Genomic DNA, 18,451 nt, shown 5'->3' with positions numbered 1-18,451 from the left:
TATGTCACTGTATCATGTTCCTCAACTGTGTCCTGTACCGTGTCCCTGTACCATGTCCTTGTACTATGTCTGTGTATCATGTCCCTGTACCGTGTCCCTGTACCATATTCTTGTACTGTCACTGTACCGTGTCCATGTACCATGTCCTTGTGCCATGTCCTGTACTGTATCCTGTAGTGTCTCCTTTACCCTCTTCCTGTACCATGTCCCTGTATTCCTGTAAGGTGTCCTGTACTATATCCCTGTACTGTGTCCCGTACCGTGTTCCTGTACCTTGTCCCTGTACCGTGTTCCTGTACCATGTCCCTGTACCGTGTCCTGTACCATGTTCCTGCACCATGTCCCTGTACTGTGTCCTGTACCATGTTCCTGTATCATGTCCTTGTACCGCGTCCCTGTACCGTGTCCCTGTAATGTGTCCTGTACCATGTTCCTGTACCATGTCCCTGTATTGTGTCCCTGTACTGTGTCCTGTACCATGTCCCTGTACCATGTCCCTGTATTGTGTCCCTGTACTGTGTCCTGTACCATGTTCCTGTACCGTGTCCCTGTACCAAATCCTGTAACGTGTCCCTGTACCGTGTCTCTGTATTGTGTCCCTGTACCGTGTCCCATACTGTGTCTTGTACCGTGTCCCTGTATTGTGTCCTGTACCGTGTCTCTGTACCGTGTCCCTGTACCGTGTCCCTTTACCATGTCCTGTACTGTGTCCCTTTACTGTGTTCCTGTACCCTGTTCCTGTACCGTGTTCCTGTACCATGTTCCTGTACCGTGTCCCTGTACCGTGTCCTGTAGTGTGTCCCTGTACCATGTCCCTGTATTGTGTCCTGTACCGTGTCTCTGTACCATGTCCCTGTATTGTGTCCCTGTACCATGTCCTGTACCGTGTCCCTGTACCGTGTCCTGTATTGTGTCCCTGTACCATGTTCCTGTACTGTGTCCTGTACTGAATGAATGAATGAAATACTTGTATAGCGCACAATGCGAACTGAATCGCCTCTAGGCGCTGTGGCGAGCTTTGATCATCTGCTAAAAGAGAAAGGTCTTGAGTTTTTTCCTAAAAGCCAGGTGATTTTCTTCCAGGCGGATGTTGATTGTACTGTGTCCTGTACCGTGTCTCTGTACCACGTCCCTGTACCGTGTCCTGTACCGTGTCCTGTACCATGTCCCTGTACCGTGTCCTGTACCGTGTCCTGTACCATGTCCCTGTACCGTGTCCTGTACCGTGTCCTGTACCATGTCCCTGTACCGTGTCCTGTACCGTGTCCCTGTACCGTGTCCTGTACCGTGTCCCTGTACCGTGTCCCTGTACCGTGTCCCTGTACCCTGTACCGTGTCTCTGTACCGTGTCCCTGTACCGCGTCCCTGTACCGTGTCCCTGTACCGCGTCCTGTACCATGTCCCTGTACCGTGTCCTGTACCGTGTCCTGTACCGTGTCCCTGTACCGTGTCCTGTACCGTGTCCCTGTACCGTGTCCCTGTACCGTGTCCCTGTACCCTGTACCGTGTCCTGTACCATGTCCCTGTACCGTGTCCTGTACCGTGTCCTGTACCATGTCCCTGTACCGTGTCCTGTACCGTGTCCCTGTACCGTGTCCTGTACCGTGTCCCTGTACCGTGTCCCTGTACCCTGTACCGTGTCCCTGTACCGTGTCCTGTACCGTGTCCCTGTACCGTGTCCTGTACCGTGTCCCTGTACCGTGTCCTGTACCGTGTCCCTGTACCGTGTCCCTGTACCGTGTCCCTGTACCCTGTACCGTGTCCCTGTACCGTGTCCCTGTACCGTGTCCCTGTACCGCGTCCCTGTACCGCGTCCCTGTACCGTGTCCTGTGCTGTGTTTGTACAGAAATTCAGGAGATTGTTTTTCTTCTTCAAAGCCGCATTTGGAGGCACAATCAATGGGAGAGGTAAGTCGTATCTCCTTTGTTTACAGGTACAGCTTTATTAGATTTATTTTTTTTATTTTTTTATTTATTAGATTATGTAGATTTATTTTTGGTACAGAGTCACTATAAAAAACAAAACAAAAAAAAAAAAAAAAAAACCCACACACTCTTTAATCCAGCTATTGTTTCTTTAGGCAATATAAGTGCCCACATCTGTTTTTATATCAGCTACCCACAGTCCCTTGCACAAAAAGCCTGGGAGAATATTTGCACTACAATGTATAGCCCTGTCAGTTCAACACAGGAAACATGCTTAGAGGAGTGAAAGGCACAGGATGACCTCATCAGCGTTCTGCTGCTCATGCACTGTCCAATCACAGGCTGGGGGGGGGGGGGGGGGCGGGGGGGGTGGAGACATAGGAAATTCAAGTTCAGCAGTAGATACAATTACCAAGAGTTTGGTAGTGGAGATGATGGTGGTGGTGGTGGTGGTGATGATGGTGGTGATGATGATGGTGATGATGGTGGTGGTGGTGATGGTGGTGGTGGTGATGGTGGTGGACACATCTAGGGTAGCTATAAGACGAATGCAACACATACACATATGATTTCTGCGGAGCCCCGCCCTAATCCCAGCTTTCTTCTTACCTTAAAGAAGCCATGTTTTCTGTTGCGTTGCCCCAGCCACAGTGTACTTCCTGGCGAAAGGTTGGTTTCCGGAGGATCTATTACACGCTCGTAGATCCTACAAAAGTAAAAGCAGAAATTTTGAGTCAGCAAATGGGGATTTCCAACAAAACAGCTGCAGAGTAATCCAATTATCCAATAAAAACCCATAAAACATGCCACGCTCATAAGAAAATATAACTCAGATGGGTCCCAAGCCCTACTCCATAGAAGCCATGGTTTTCATAAATGATTCTGTATAGACAGGTCCTGTGGTATCTGTTCTTCCATGGTTGGTTCTGGCCTGCAGGGCAGGACTTACCATTGGGCTTGACTGGGCTCAAGCCCATGGGCCCCGCCAAATAGGGGGCTCTGTCGAGATACATAGCCGAGTGTACGCGGCTCGGCTCCGCTCACAGTTACGCCCAGTCCCGCCCTATGGTGGACATACCACAGGGACTGGGTGTGAACGTCAGCCAATCCGAGTACACTCGGATACTCTCTGCTCTGCTCGGGGACTGCGACAGGACCCGAGAGCTGCCGAGATGCGCCATTTTTAAACTTCAAGACTGCAATGACAAGGCTACAAATGACAAGGCTACACTGACACTGGACAAGGCTGCAGATGGATGGGCAAGACTGCAGATAGACACTAATAAGGGTGCATTGATGGGTATTTAAATGTAAGGTTTTTTTTCTTGAAACTTCCCTCCTAAAAGTTTTTTTCCTTAAAATCCCATCCTAAACTTCGGGTGCGTGTTATACGCCGATAAATCCGATAATGTATAGAAGATAGGGCCCGAAAGTGACTCAAGCCCAGGGGCCCCCACCACCCTAAGTCCTGCCCTGCTGGCCTGGTAAGGTAGAGAATGGGCAGACTGGTTCCAGATAATAGAAAGGCAACAGTAACATCAAATGTACCCATAAGCTGTCAATCGATGCCCAGTCAGTGCCCCGTCATAACCCCCTGCCAATGCCCAATAAAGTGCCAATCAGTGCCCATCACAGTGCAAATCAGTGCCCACCATAGTGCCAATCAGTGTCCATCACAGTGCCAATCAGTGCCCAGCATTAACACCTATCCGTACCTTCCCAATCGGTGCTGTCCATCAGTGCCATCTATTAGTGTCCATCAATGCCACCTGTTAGTGCCAATCCATGGCGCCTATCAGTGCCAGTGCTGCCTGTCAGTGCCCATCAATGCCACCTGTCAGTGCCACCTGTCAGTGCCCATCAGTGCCGCTTGTCAGTGTCCATCAGCGCTGCATGTCAGTACCACCTATCAGTGCCCATTAGTAGGGATGAGCTTCGTGTTCGAGTCGAACGTACGTTCGGCTCGAACATTGGCTGTTCGGCCGTTCGGCGAATTCCGAACGTTTGGGCCGTTCGCGTCAAAATTCGAGTGACGCGCGCGCGGACCACAATGCACTGCGGTGGCGCAGTGCATTGCTGCCCCATGATTGGCCAAGCATGCACTGTGACCCCGCATGCTTGGCCAATCGCAGCGCCAGCAGCGAGGAGAGCCATGATTGGCCACAGGCATCCTGCCTGTGGCCAATCATAGCTCAGGCTGTGTAGTGCACGCCCCACACTATATAAGGCCGCCTTTGAGGCGGCTTCGTGTAGTGTGTTACTTTGCATCTGAAGCAGTGGGTGTTCTGTGTACCTTCAACACAGTACACACCAATCGTTTTTGGCTGATTTCCTATCTTGCTGCTGTGTAGTGGTTGTTGTCTGTGCCCTGACCGCAGTATACACCACTATATTCACCTCACCTATATAGCTAGTGATCTAGCTTTAACCACTTAACAACTGCCCATTGCCGATTAACGGCTTCAGGGCGGTTGTTTAACTCTGAGAGGCCGTTAATTAACGGCCTCCCAGAATTCTGCTCTCGCGTGCCCCGAGGTGTGCGCACTCGAGAGCATCCGTGACCGCCGGTTCGCATCACGGATCACGGTAAACGGCCGCTCATAGCGGCCGTTTACCACGTGATTGCTCCGTCAAATGACGGAGTGATCACTTGGAAACAAACCGGCGTCATGTTATGACGCCTGTTCCTCCCTCCCCTCTCTGTACCGATCGGTACAGCGGAGGGGAAAGAGATCGGTGTCAGCAGCGACGTGGGCTGCATCTGCAGTGCCCACATCGCTGCTCACCGAATTTAACCCCTCAATTCCCTGCCAATACTCTGCAATACCAGTGCATACTCTGCAGTACCCTGCCATTACTCTGCAGTGCAGTACCCTGCCATTACTCTGCAGTGCAGTACCCTGCCATTACTCTGCAGTACCCCGCCATTACTCTGCAGTGCAGTACCCTGCCATTACTCTGCAGTACCCTGCCATTACTCTGCAGTGCAGTACCCTGCCATTACTCTGCAGTACCCCCCATTACTCTGCAGTAACCCCCATTACTCTGCAGTACCCCCCAATACTCTGCAGTACCCGCCATTACTCTGCAGTACCCGCCATTACTCTGCAGTACCCCCAATACTCTGCAGTACCCTGCCATTACTCTGTAGTACCCCCCAATACTCTGCAGTACCCTGCTATTACTCTGTAGTACCCCGCCAATACCCCGACAATACTCTGTAATACCCTGCCATAAATTGCCATACCCAGCCATACTCAGAGATACCCAGCCATACTCGGTGATACCCTGAAATACCCAGCCATAGACGCCCCCCACCCCTCACCGCCCTCCGGTGCTTCTACCAACTCGCCAGTACGATCAAAGCCAGAATCTTTTTTTTTATTTTTTATTTCAGGCTTCCCAGCCTAGAGGTGAGATGTGGGGTCATATTGACCCCCCAGATTTCACTGTAAAGAGGACCTGTCACCCCATATTCCTATTACAAGGGATGTTTACATTTCTTGTAATAGGAATAAAAGTGATCAAAAATATATTTTTGGGGAAAAAAATGTCAAACTAACATAAATAAAGTAAAATGAACAATAAAAAAATAAAATAAAAATTAAAGCGCCCATGTCCCCATGTGCTCGCATGTGCCACACATGTGAGGTATCGCCGAGAATGTTAGAGCGAGAGCAATAATTCTAGTCCTAGACCTCCTCTGCAACTCAAAACATGTAACCAGTAAAAAAATATTTAAAGCGTCGCCTATGGGGATTTTTTAAGTAGCGACGTTTGGCGCCATTCCACGGGCATGTACAATTTTGAAGAGTGACATGTTTGATATTTATTTACTCAGCATAACTTCATCTTTCACTTTATGCAAACATTGGGCTAACAAGTGGTTAATAATAGAGCTTGCAGTCAGTAGTGTTAGGAGATAGTGCGTGCTGTCTGCGTGCTCTGTACCCAGTACATACCGCTATAATATAGGGCAGGCCCCTACTTTCAAACATCCAACTTACAAACATCTCCTACTTGCAAACGCAAGGAGACAGCAGCAAGTGAGATGAAAAAAGATGGACGACAAAACAAATTATACAGGGGTGATAACCCTTCCCTATGTTTTCCAAAAAGCTTAAAGATAGTTTTTTTGACTGGAGCTACACTTTAAAAATGTACCGGTTGAAAATGACAAACAGATTCAACTTAACACAACAAACCTACACAGTCCCTGTCTTGTTTGCACCGCCTGTATACTGCTGTTCTGAGTATATAGGGCCTGGGGGCCACACGCATTTCCTTTTTTTAATATGGGTACGGGGTTCCCCTTAAAATGGTGTTATTTCCGTTTAATGTCATTTTGTGCAGGGACTGTTCTAAACACGGGAAACACGTGGCACTTCACAGGCATACTACAGACACCCCCCAGGCACCATATTTAAAGGAATATTTCACTTTTTTTTTTCACTTTAATCGTCATTAAAATCAGTGCTCCCGCCAAAACGGCAATTTTTAAAACTTTTTTTTGCAGTGACCCATGTCCCCTGAGGCAGGAGGCAGGTCCCCAAACCCTTTTTAGGACACTATCTTGCATATTAGCCGTTAAAATTAGCACTTTCCAATTTGAACGTTCGAGTCCCATAGACTTCAATGGGGTTCTAACGTTCGTACCGAACGCGGGGGTCGTTCGCAAGTTCTGGTGCGAACCGAACCGGGGGGTGTTCGGCTCATCCCTACCCATTAGTGCTGCATATCAGTGCTGCCTATCAGTGCCCCTCAATTCTACATATCAGTGCCCATCAGTGCCACCTTATCAGTGCCAACTCATCAGTGCCCTTCAGTGAATGAGAAAAACACATTTTATAACAGAAACAAAGAAAAACTTTTTTTTTTTTTTAAATGTCGGTCTTTTTTAGTTTGTTTAGCAAAAAATAAAAACCGCAGAAGAAAATGATAAAAATTGAGTTTGGGTACAGTGTTGTATGACTGCGCAATTTTCATTCAAAGTGCAACAGTGCTGAAAGCTCAAAATTTCCCTGGGCAGGAAGGGGCGAAAGTGCAAGGCATTGAAGTGGTTAAATAATTAATTTTCATTTTATTGCATGACATAAGCATTTGATCACCTACCAACCAGTGAAAATTCCGGCTCTCACAGACCTGTTATTTTTTTTCTTTAGGAAGCCCTCCTGTTCTCCACTCATTACCTGTATTAATTGCGCCTGTTTGAACTCGTTACCTGTATAAAAGACACCTGTCCACACACTCAATCAAACAGACGCCAACCTCACCACAATGGCCAAGACCAGAGAGCTGTGTAAGGACATCAGGGATAAAATTGTAGACCTGCACAGGGCAGGGATGGGCTACAGGACAATAGGCAAGCAGCTTGGTGAGAAGGCAACAACTGTTGGTGCAATTATTAGAAAATGGAAGAAGTTCAAGATGACTGTCAATCTCCCTCAGTCTGGGGCTCTATGCGAGATCTCACCTCGTGGGGCATCAATGATCATGAAGAAGGTGTGGGATCAGCCCAGAACTACACAACATTGACCTGGTCAATGACCTGAAGAGAGCTGGGACCACAGTCACAAAGAAAACCATTAGTAACACACTACATCGTCATGGAGTAAAATCCTGCAGCGCACGCAAAGTCCCCCTGCTCAAGCCAGCACATGTCCAGGCCCTTCTGAACTTTGCCATTGACCATCTGGATGATCCAGAGGAGCAATGGGAGAAGGTCATGTGGTGATTAGACAAAAATAGAGCTTTTTGGTCTAAACTCCACTCGCCTTGTTTGGAGGAAGAAGAAGGATGAGTAGAACCCCATGAACACTATCCGAACCGCCAAGCATGGAGGTGGAAACCTCATTCTTTTGGGGCTGCTTTTCTGCAAAGGGGACAGGACGACTGCACCGTATTGAGGGCAGGATGGATGGGACAAAGAAAGGGGGGTGAGATTGCGCTATGGACTGTTAAAGAACTGGTATAAATGGGTATGAGCAGCCTCTACAAAATATCTCCACCCCAAAGAAAAGGGGAGGGGAGGGTTCGCTCCAGAGGACGTCAGAGTGACGAAGCGCGTAGGGAATGGCCAATAGACGCATTCTCTCTGGCTTAGAACGCCACGACGGACGGCGGCTTTGTTTTGAATATATACGAAAGATACATTGTATGAATGTGAGTAGAACTTTTTATATAATAAAGCGAGTCTTATGATGGTTTTACACTATGGATGCCCTTCTCTTTTATTAATATACTGCCTGAGGCATCCCCAACGGACCATTTAAAGGAACCCCCAGAGGAAAACCACACAGCGACACAGGGGCTCACACTGTGGCAGCGAGATTACCCCCAAGGGGGCAGTGGATCTGGTGAGAGCAATAACAACTTCTTTTTGGACACACATGTTGGGGAATATCTTTTTACTTTGAAGTGGATATTCTCTTTTCCAAGTGGAAACTTTCCTTTTTTCCTTGCACCGTTTGGACTTAGTGGCTAATCCTTAGCTGGACTCATTTCTTTACACATTATATTGCACTTGCTTTGAATATATATAAATATTTTTTTTTCACAGTTATTATTTAACCCCGAGCAGGGTTCAGATTAGCACTTTGTATTGCTTAGCATCACGTTCATTTTAAGACAATAATTCATGGTACACTTTATGGATTAAGAATATGACATCATTTATTGTATACATATTTTAGATGTATGAGGATGGATGGGGCCATGTATCAGGAGATCTTGGGCAACAACCTGTTTCCCTCAGTAAGAGCATTGAAGATGGGTCGTGGCTGGGTCTTCCAGCATGACAACGACCCGAAACACACAGCCAGGGCAACAAAGGAGTGGCTGTGTAAGAAGCATCTCAAGATCCTAGAGTGGCCTAGCCAGTCTCCAGACCTGAACCCAATAGAAAATCTCTGGAGGGAGCTGAAAGTCCGTATTGCCCAGTGACAGCCACGAAACCTGAAGGATCTGGAGAAGGTCTGTTTTGGGAAGTGGGCAAAAATCCCTGCTGCGGTGTGTGCAAACCTGGTCAAGAGCTACAGGAAACGTATGATCTCTGTAATTGCAAACAAAGGTTTCTGTACTAAATATTAATCGAATCGGTCGAATTTCGAACAAATTTTCTTTTCAAAAACAGAAAATTCTTTTTTTTTTGTGATCAGATGGCGCCACCATTGATTTTCGAAATTCGGCCGACCAAAGCCTTCAATTTCACCTCATGTTGCTACAGAAAATAATTTTCGTGGCCGGGAATCTTCTTTTCTCTCTGTAAATTTTCTTTTCTTATTACATTTCCTCACACGATTCTCCCATCATTGATTAGAAAATCGTTTGTTTTTCAAAAAATTTCCAACATGTCCCATTCCTCAAATTTGATTTCCGCACGAAAATCGGCTGTTGCTACAGCCCCACTAATGGTGCGAAATTGTTACGAAAATTCTTAGCTACGATTTTCAAAAGAAAATTCTTTCGAAAATTCAAACCGTGTAGGGCCGGCATAACAGTTGAAGAGTACCTATGATTAAAAAAATTACAGACCTCTACACATGCTTTGTAAGTAGGAAAATCTGCAAAGTTGGCGGCAGTGTATCAAATATATATCATTAGCTTATGTTTAAAAGGAAATAAGACTTGTTGCCTAGAAGATGGATCCCGTCTCTGCTCCGCCAAACTCAAACTCTTCAAATTTAATCACCTTCCTCAACAACATCACCATAATTCATAATGCCACCCCGGAGAAGCTGAGAAAAGTGCAAAGTTATCATTTTCACCCGTAACAGTCAATACGTTTCTGAGAAACGCAACCTTCCCAATCTATAGGTACAAACATCAAGGATTAATGAAACCCTGACATATCGGATCTGGATTTACTTCACTTAGTTACATTGACTGGATGGAGGATGGGGCTGGGAGAGACGTACCTAGAGGACAATGCCCGGGGCGTGAAGATTAATGGACTCGTTACCCCTGATTGTCTAGTAACAGGCTCGGCTATAGATTTGTATATTGCTATGCTTTGCCAATTTTGCCATACCATAGAATTCAGGGGTCTTCAAACTATGGCCCTCCAGTTGTTCAGGAACTGCAATTCCCATCATGCCTAGTCATGTCTGTGAATTTCAGAGTTTTACAATGCCTTGTGGGATATGTAGTTCCGCAACAGCTGGAGGGCCGTAGTTTGAGGATCCTTGCAGTACATGTAAAGAAACAGCACAACTTGGCTGGCAGATATACCCCAAAATACAAATCACCCCTTATGACTCACTAATGCAGCAAGGGCATTCCCCTATTGGGAAAACAAACCCACCCTCCAAACAAGCAACTCTGGTTTTAAAAAGAAATCATTGACATTCCACAAATTAACTTATTTAACTAATTCAATTAATTAAATGAATTTAATGTATTTAAATGTAAATATTTAATCAAGTAAATGAAAACATCAAATTAAATTATTTTAATTTAAAAAATAAAATGAGTCAAACTTTCAACAGTAAAAATAAAAAAATAAAAAACAAAAAAAAAATTCTACTTTCAATTTGCCTCCAAGGGGACTTTAAGGGTAACATAATCAATATTTCAAATAAAACCACGTCCTTTATTATTACAATTATTGTTATTATATGCAAAATAAAATATATATAAGAAGTTAAAATCAATAATACATGCTACTAATGGATGAAACTGTTTGAACATTGTAACAATGTAGCAATCCCCGATTACAAACAACTCTAGACATACTGTATACACTCTGTCTCATTTCTTGTTTCAGGGTGGCATACCCCTGAAGAAGAAACAAAGATTTTGAAACGAGTAGTGTTACCCAGCATATGGGCCCAAACTAAGAAATAAGACATAGTGTATATATTTTATCTTGTAATATATATATATATATATATATATATATATATATATATATTATCTTACAAAAGTGAGTACACCCCTCACATTTTTGTAAATATTTTATTCCATCTTCTCATGTGACAACACTGAAGAAACGACACTTGTCTACAATGTAAAGTAGTGAGTGTACAGCTTGTATAACAGTGTAAATTTGCTGTCCCCTCAAAATGACTCAACGCACAGCTAATAATGTCTAAACCACTGGCAACAAAAGTGAGTACACCCCTAAGTGAAAATGTCCAAATTGGGCCCAAAGAGTCAATATTTTGTGTGGCCACCATTATTTGCCAGCACTGCCTTAACTCTCTTGGGCATGGAGTTCACCAGAGCTTCACAGGTTGGCACTGGAGTACTCTTCCCCTCCTCCATGATGACATCACGGAGCTGGTGGATGTTAGAGACCTTGTGTTCCTCCACCTTTCGTTTGAGGATGTCCCACAGATGCTCAATAGGGTTTAGTTTTATGGTCTGAGCACTGACAGGCTGACCTCCCACCCTTTCAACCTCTGCAATGCTGGCAGCACTCATACGTCTATTTCCCAAAGGCAACCTCCAGATATGACGCTGAGCACGTGACCTCAACTTTGGTTGGCCATGGCGAGGCCTGTTCTGAGTGAAACTTGTCCTGTTAAATCGCTATATGGTCTTGGCCACCACCCTGCAGTTCAGTTTCAGGGTCTTGGCAATCTTCTTATAGCCTAGGCAATTGATGGCGAACCTTAGCACCCCAGATGTTTTGGAACTACATTTCCCATGATGCTCATGCACTCTGCAGTGTAGTGGAGCGTCATGGGAAATGTAGTTCCAAAACATCTGGGATGCCAAGGTTTGCCATCACTGGCCTAGGCCATCTTTATGTAGAACAACAAATCTTTTTTTCAGATCATCAGAGAGTTCTTTGCCATGAGGTGCCATGTTGAACTTCCAGTGACCAGTATGAGAGAGTGAGAGCGATAACACCAAATTTAACACACCTGCTCCCCATTCACACCTGAGACCTTGTAACACTAACGAGTCACATGACACCGGGAAAATGGTTAATTGGGCCCAATTTGGACATTTTCACTTAGGGGTGTACTCACTTTTGTTGCCAGCGGTTTAGACATGAATGGCTGTGTGTTGAGTTATTTTGAGGGGACAGCAAATTTACACTGTTATACAAGCTGTACACTCACTACTTTACATTGTAGACAAGTGTCATTTCTTCAGTGTTGTCACATGAAAAGACAGAAGAAAATATTTACAAAAATGTGAGGGGTGTAGTCACTTTTGTGAGCTACTATATATATATATATATATATATATATATATATATATATATATATATATTTGTCCTTTATTCATCTGCCCCAGGAAAAATTGGGTGGCCTGGGAGATATAATTGGTCAGCTGACATCTACAGCTTTTCTGCCAAGCTGTGTGTCGTTGTTCCCTGTAAAGGACGGGCTGTTGTAGCATGCAGATCGGTATCCTATGAAAGATGGTATCCCCTCCTGCAAATGGGCATGCGCCGGTTTCAGACAAAACAAGCTGAGCGCTGAGCCGAGACAGCTTCATAGAAATAACACCTTACAAGACGGAGCGGGTCCACAGGATGGAGCAGGAGGGGATACCGATCTGTGCTCCTATCTACCCTTCAGTTCTAACTCATGCCTTTGTACATTCTTATTATTCTATCTCTTCAAAGACAATCCACCTCCCTCTCAGCCCGGTCACAGCTCTCGCTTGCCGCTAAAGTGACTGTAGCATGCAGATTGGTATCCCCTCCCGCTCCATCCTCTGGGCCCGCTACGTCCTGTAAGGGGTTATTTATTTGAAGCTGTCTCGGATCGGCGCTCGGCTTGTTTTGTCTGAAACCGGTGCCTGCGCATTTGCAGGAGGGTATACCATCTTTCATAGGATACCGGTCAGGGGAGGTGTTCATTAATGTCCTCCCGGAGATATTCTTCTGTAGTTTGAGTCTTCATCTAATTTTGGTCTTTAATACGAAGCACGGTGCAAGGCATTTTCTATCTGCCGAATCTATGGGGATAGCGGCTCTTTACCTGAGCACATGGCTGGCAGGAAATTAGCGATTCCTCAGCTCTGTTTACAGAATTTTAATTCGGCCAGACAAAGCACACAGATGACGCCCAAAGAGTCTTCTGTGCCACCCGGGATGGGAAAACAGAGTCAGATCTCTCCCGCTCGCCTCAAACCCAACCAACATGCCATCTGCCACGGGCGCGATCCGCGTCAGCCTGACTCCGGCAAAGGCTTCCAGGCAGGTCTTTTCCTCGCGGCTTTATTTATTTATCTACCTATATTAAACTTTTATTACAGACAATGTCAATCTCTGGTTTGCCAAATTGAAAATCAAATAACAAGGAATAACAATGTAGAGTTATTTCTGAGAAGGGAGTGAGGAGGCATTGGAGCAGTGAAAACATACCAAATACTTCCCAACAGTTGTAAAAGAGAAGAAGAAAAATCAATGCAATTCACCTGCCCTGCTAAGACTTCAAAGGACAAGAGGTAGTCAGGAATGTAGCATGGGCGGGGCCACATGAGCGCAAAATTCCGAGGGTAGTGGCGTCGGGTGGGGGGGGGGGGGGGGGGGGCTGGGGGGAGCTGGACCCCCGAATGGGTCTCCGAAAAGCCCCGAGCCTCAGCCATTTATAAAACAATTTTTAGCTCCGAGACACCTGAGAGAGTGCGGTGCCGCACTGCGCATGAGCGGGGATCGATCTGAGCAGCGATCACAAAGTCCGGTCACGTGGGTGGTGGAGACATTTGGCAAGTCTATTGGACGTCACACTGTCCCGCCCGCGATCCTGGCATTGGACCAATGAGACGTCTATCATAGGCGCTGCCATGTCCAGGAGGCGCTGCCTTCTTGACATGACAGCGCCTATGATGGCACTGCGTATGATGGACGTCTCACTGGTCCATTGGCGGGATCGCGGGCGGGACCTATGATGGACGTCTCACTGGTCCAATGCCAGGATCGCGGGCCGGACCTATGATGGACGTCTCACTGGTCCAATGCCGGGATCACGGGCGGGACCATGTGACGTCCAATAGACTTGCCAAATATCACCACTGCCCACATGACCGGACTTTGTGCTCGCTGCTCAGATCGATTCCCGCTCATGCACAGTGCAGCGCCGCACTCTCTCAGGTGACTCGGAGCTAATAATTGTTTTATAAATGACTGAGACTCGGGGCATTTCGGGACCCATTCAGGGCTCCAGCTCCCCCCAGCCCCCCCCCCACCCGATGCCACTGCCCATCATAGGCGCTGCCTCCTGGACCTGTGTGATGTCCATAATAGACGCTGCCGGGTCCAGGAGGCAGCGCCTATGATGGACATCACACAGGTCCAGTGAATGCCAGGACCATGGGACATGTGACATGTGACGTCCATCATAGCCACTGCAGGCTCCAGAAGGTGGGAATTACAATGCGCCCGCCACACCACGTCACTGTGAGAAGATCCCGCTCGGGCGGGTGGCTCTCCTCTCCTGTCCTCCTCTCCTGCCCTGTCCTGTCACGGACACGGTTCTCCTGTCCTATCCTCCTCTCGTGCCCTCCTGTCCTGTGTCCTGTCATGGCTCTGGCTGCGGCTGCCTGGAGGTAGGTCAGTGCACGTCAGGTAGGTAACACCCCCCGGTGCCAGACTCAGACTTTGGGCTGAAACCCCTGTTTTTTTTGCCACCTAGCAATGCCCCTGTCTGAGGGGCACTAAATTAGTAACGATTCGGGGTGAGAAGAGGTGGGAGATCAGTCTGTGTATGCTCCTGTTCTGGTCCTATCAGCAGCATGCACCCTCTTCTCTCTCTTCCTCCTAGGCTATGTGGTTGGGTCTGGCTAGGCAGTTCTAGGTCGGAGTGCTCGGAGTTGAGGAGAGCGAGTGGGATGAATGTGTGACAGTGTGCTGCTCAGTGCAGGTGACAATGACTCTTCTCCTTCCTCGCCAACCAGCATGCTGTGCAGTGGAACTTCCATTACCAGTAAACCTGGGATGGAAGGGGGGTTATATGAAGTTGGGATGTACAATAAGGGGGTTGAGGGACTGAAGGTGCACAATGGGGGGGGTATGGATTTCAGGAGAAAAATTAGGGGGGGTGCATATCGAGGGGGTGGAGGTACAAAGTCAGGGGGGGCATGGAGTGGATAAGAAACCCAGGCACACAGGTAAGGCCCATGGTCTATGGCAGAGGTGTCAAACTGGTGACCCCCCCCCCAGTTGTTGCAAAACTACAAGTCCCATGAGGCATTGCAAGGCTGACAGTCACAAGAATGACACCCACAGGCAGAGGCATGATGGGACTTGTAGTTTCGCAACAGCTGCAGGACCGCCAGTTTGAGACCTCTAGTCTATGGGTTTAGGGGGCACAATACTTGCCTTGCCCCAGGCACTGGTGACCCACAGTACACCACTGAAGGTAATGGTAGAGGGGTGCTGGAGGTAATGGTAGAGGGGCGCTGGAGGTAATGGTAGAGGGGTGCTGGAGGTAATGGTAGAGGGGCGCTGTACATGGATTTTCACAGGTTATTAAAATGTGGACAAAGTCATTTCCTGAGCCCAACTGGCCTGTATTCAGCAGCTCATCACAAAGATGGGGACAGGAGAGGACATTCTACCGAGTTGAGAAATCCAAGTGTAATGGGTCAAAGAGAGCTCCAAAGGAGAAATCCTTAGAAGTCCTTAGGGACCCTCAAAGCGGAGTTCCACCCAAAAGTGGAACTTCCGCTTGTATGTCTCCCCGTCCCCCTTCCGTTGCCACATTTGGCAACTTTCCGGGGGAGCGGGTACCTGTTTTTGAAAGGTACCCTGTCCCCACTTCCGTTGGACCTCCCCGCGGCGAGGTACGTCAGAAGTCCGGCCCCCTCTTCCTCCTTCCCCTACTGTCGGGACCAGTAGGAGAGAGCAGCCGAGCTTCGCGCATGCGCAGTAGGCAATAAAATTCTATTAAAAATCAAATTTATTCTATTCAAAATTCAAGTTTCAGAAGAAGGTTATATTCTTTCTATTTTATTCTATTATATTCTCTCTTTTTTTTCTATTCCAATATTTTCTGTTCTTTTCCATTGTATTCAAATTCTAATTTATTCTATTTGAAATTCAAATTTCAGGAGATGGTTTTATTTTTTCTATTTTATTCTTTTCTATTTGTTATTCTATACTATTCCTTTATTTTATATTCTATTTTATTCTGTTCTTTTATTTTCTATTTTATTCTGTTCTTTTATTTTCTATTCTATTTTTTCTATTCTATCTCTTTATTTTCTATTCTATTTGTTTCCATTCTTTTATCTTCTATTCTGTTCCGTTTTACTTTATTATATTCTTTTATTTTCTATTATATTATTTTCTATGTATCGAATGTATCCGAATTTCCGAATAACGAAAAATTTCTCTGAATTTAAATTTGGAACAAAAGGAACTGCACACGTCTAGCACTGATCAGAGTATTCTGATGGTGGGGATGAATGCAATAGCTCAGAGGGAGGATTCCCTTATCAATCTCAAATATGTGGATGGGGGGAATCAAGTCAGTTTTTTTTTGGTTGCACAAAAAACAACTAATGTGTGGGCTGCCTTAGGTAGCTGGGGGTGGAGAGTGCGGAGGGGGGGGGGGGGGCATGTCAGCAGGAGGCAGAGAAACAGCAGGACACTGACCTTCCCCACGATTAGCTGGGCAGGGGGGCATGTCAGTGCAGGTCAAATATTTTTCATTGAAACTAAATAGAAGGGATAAGGAAAATACTGCATTATGGCCACTAGGTGGAGCCGATGATCATTGCAAATACTTATTTACCATGATCACCCCACCTCCATCTAGTGGCCATAAAGCGGTATTTTCCTGATCCATTCTATTTTGTTTGGATGACTTGCATTTGCCCTGGAGAGAAAATAGCCTACCTCTGGATTTTTCTCCCATTCACACAGAATAAATGTACTGTACATTAAGATGCATTAAATCTGCAAATGACAGGAAAGCAAGGTTGTCCAAGGGATCAGGTGGCACAGTAAGAAGAGCTACAGAAGTCCTAGGTTCAGATCTGGATCTTGACAAAATACAGGCAGCAATAAGCCCCACCAGATGGTCTAACCCTTCCCTCAAAACCAAAAAGGTTTTGACCGTCATTGATCATTTTATTATTCAACAAAAGGCAGCCAACGAGTTTCAGGGAACAAACAATCCCCCCTTCATCAGGGCTTTAGCACTCGTCAGAATGGTTACAGTGTTAGTTCACCTTCACAGAAAAAAAACAAAAAGATGAACTATTACCGTACATCCCCCCTCCCCCGAGTTGTACCATACTTACCTTCAGGGTCATTCTTCTGCTTTATCCCTGAAGCACTGTATGTGGAGAGGGAGAAGAGTGAGGATTTCAAATACCCAGATTTCTAAAATGTGACATCTGAAGCAGTGGTGGCTGATGTTTTTTTTGGGGGGGGCAAACAACCACCCATCTTCCCTGAGCAACACTCACCCCCCCCCCCCCACCACTGTTTGCCACCCGGCTCTGTGTCCTCTCCTCCATGGAGGCTTCCAGCTCCTCCCCTCCTCCTCCTAGGCATCTAATAGGATCGTTTGTCCTTTGAGCCAATCGGGTGACCGGTGTCAAAACCCGCTTCCTGATTGGCCGGGAGGAAGATCAGTGTTACAACAGCGAATATTGATTAGTTGTTGCAACACACCTGGGTGGGATCAGAGAGCACTCTCTGTGACCAGAGCCCACTCAATATTGAAGTCTATTGGAACCTCTGGCTCTAATCTGTGCTTTAAAAAAACAGCCCCCCCTCCCGCATTGGAATCCATGCGCCGGTGTCCTGAAAGAGGCTGGACACATGGATAGGGGAGGCGGTGATGGTCAGGGTGGAGGGGGCCCTTAATGGAAGGGCCGATTGTCAGAAACCATGAATCAAACCGAGACAGAAGTACAGTTAAATAACACTTGTTTAATAATAATAATAATTATAATAATAAAAAAGCAGTAAGCATAGTCAAAACATAGCCAGCGTTCAGGAACCGGAGCGGATAGTCAGACAAGCCAAAAAGTCAGGGAGCCAGAGATGAGCGTAGTTGAACAGCAAGCAGGATCTGGAGCCAGAAGGAACGTCAGCCAAGCAAGTCTTTGACAGGAACACAGGAGAGCGTCTCTAGAGATGTGACCAGGGAGAAGGTGGAGATCATCTGGACTCGACGGCTTAAGTAGGCAGTACTGACGAGCAGGATCATCAACAGATGAGTCACCATGGAGAGATAGGAGCTGGCAATTAGCCAACAGTTGAGCTCAGAGAAGGAAGGGCTGAGCCCAGCCCTGACACCGCCCCTGTCCTGAAGGAAAACCAGTCTCCAGAGCCTGCCTAGGAGTCTAGTGAATTTATACGGGCTTATACGGGCTATTAAAGCCCTTGACGTTATAGGAGGTAAAGGTGAGCACTAAAAGGTCCTTAAAAAAGCTCCTGATGGTGAAGATGGGTTTTCGTTGAATGTTTTTTCAGGTTCTGGCCCTCAGGATCATCCCACCAGGAGGTGAGTAAGCTGGGGTCTAGTATCAGATATAGCAGGTAGGGGATCAAGCAGAAGTGTAGTCAGAAAACAAGCCAAAGGTCGGTAACAAGTAGTTTGCAGGT

At 46.5% G+C, this 18,451-nt stretch overlaps 1 protein-coding gene across 1 annotated transcript in view; it reads right to left on the bottom strand.

Annotated features, from left to right (window-relative positions):
• The window catches only part of NELL1 (neural EGFL like 1), a 1,213,537-nt gene that overhangs the window by 828,787 nt on the left and 366,299 nt on the right, over window positions 1-18,451 (bottom strand). The window contains exon 5 of the mRNA XM_077453437.1: window positions 2,536-2,632. Coding sequence (XP_077309563.1) covers window positions 2,536-2,632 — 97 coding nt within the window. The remainder of the gene's footprint in view (window positions 1-2,535; window positions 2,633-18,451) is intronic.

The sequence above is a fragment of the Lithobates pipiens genome, unplaced genomic scaffold (genome assembly GCF_037356315.1).
Source record: "Lithobates pipiens isolate NorthernLeopardFrog02 unplaced genomic scaffold, aLitPip1_a1.2 Scaffold_24, whole genome shotgun sequence".
Lineage (NCBI taxonomy): Eukaryota > Metazoa > Chordata > Amphibia > Anura > Ranidae > Lithobates > Lithobates pipiens.
The sequence above is the reverse complement of the archived record's forward strand: the minus strand, read 5'-3'. Positions and strand labels throughout refer to the sequence as shown.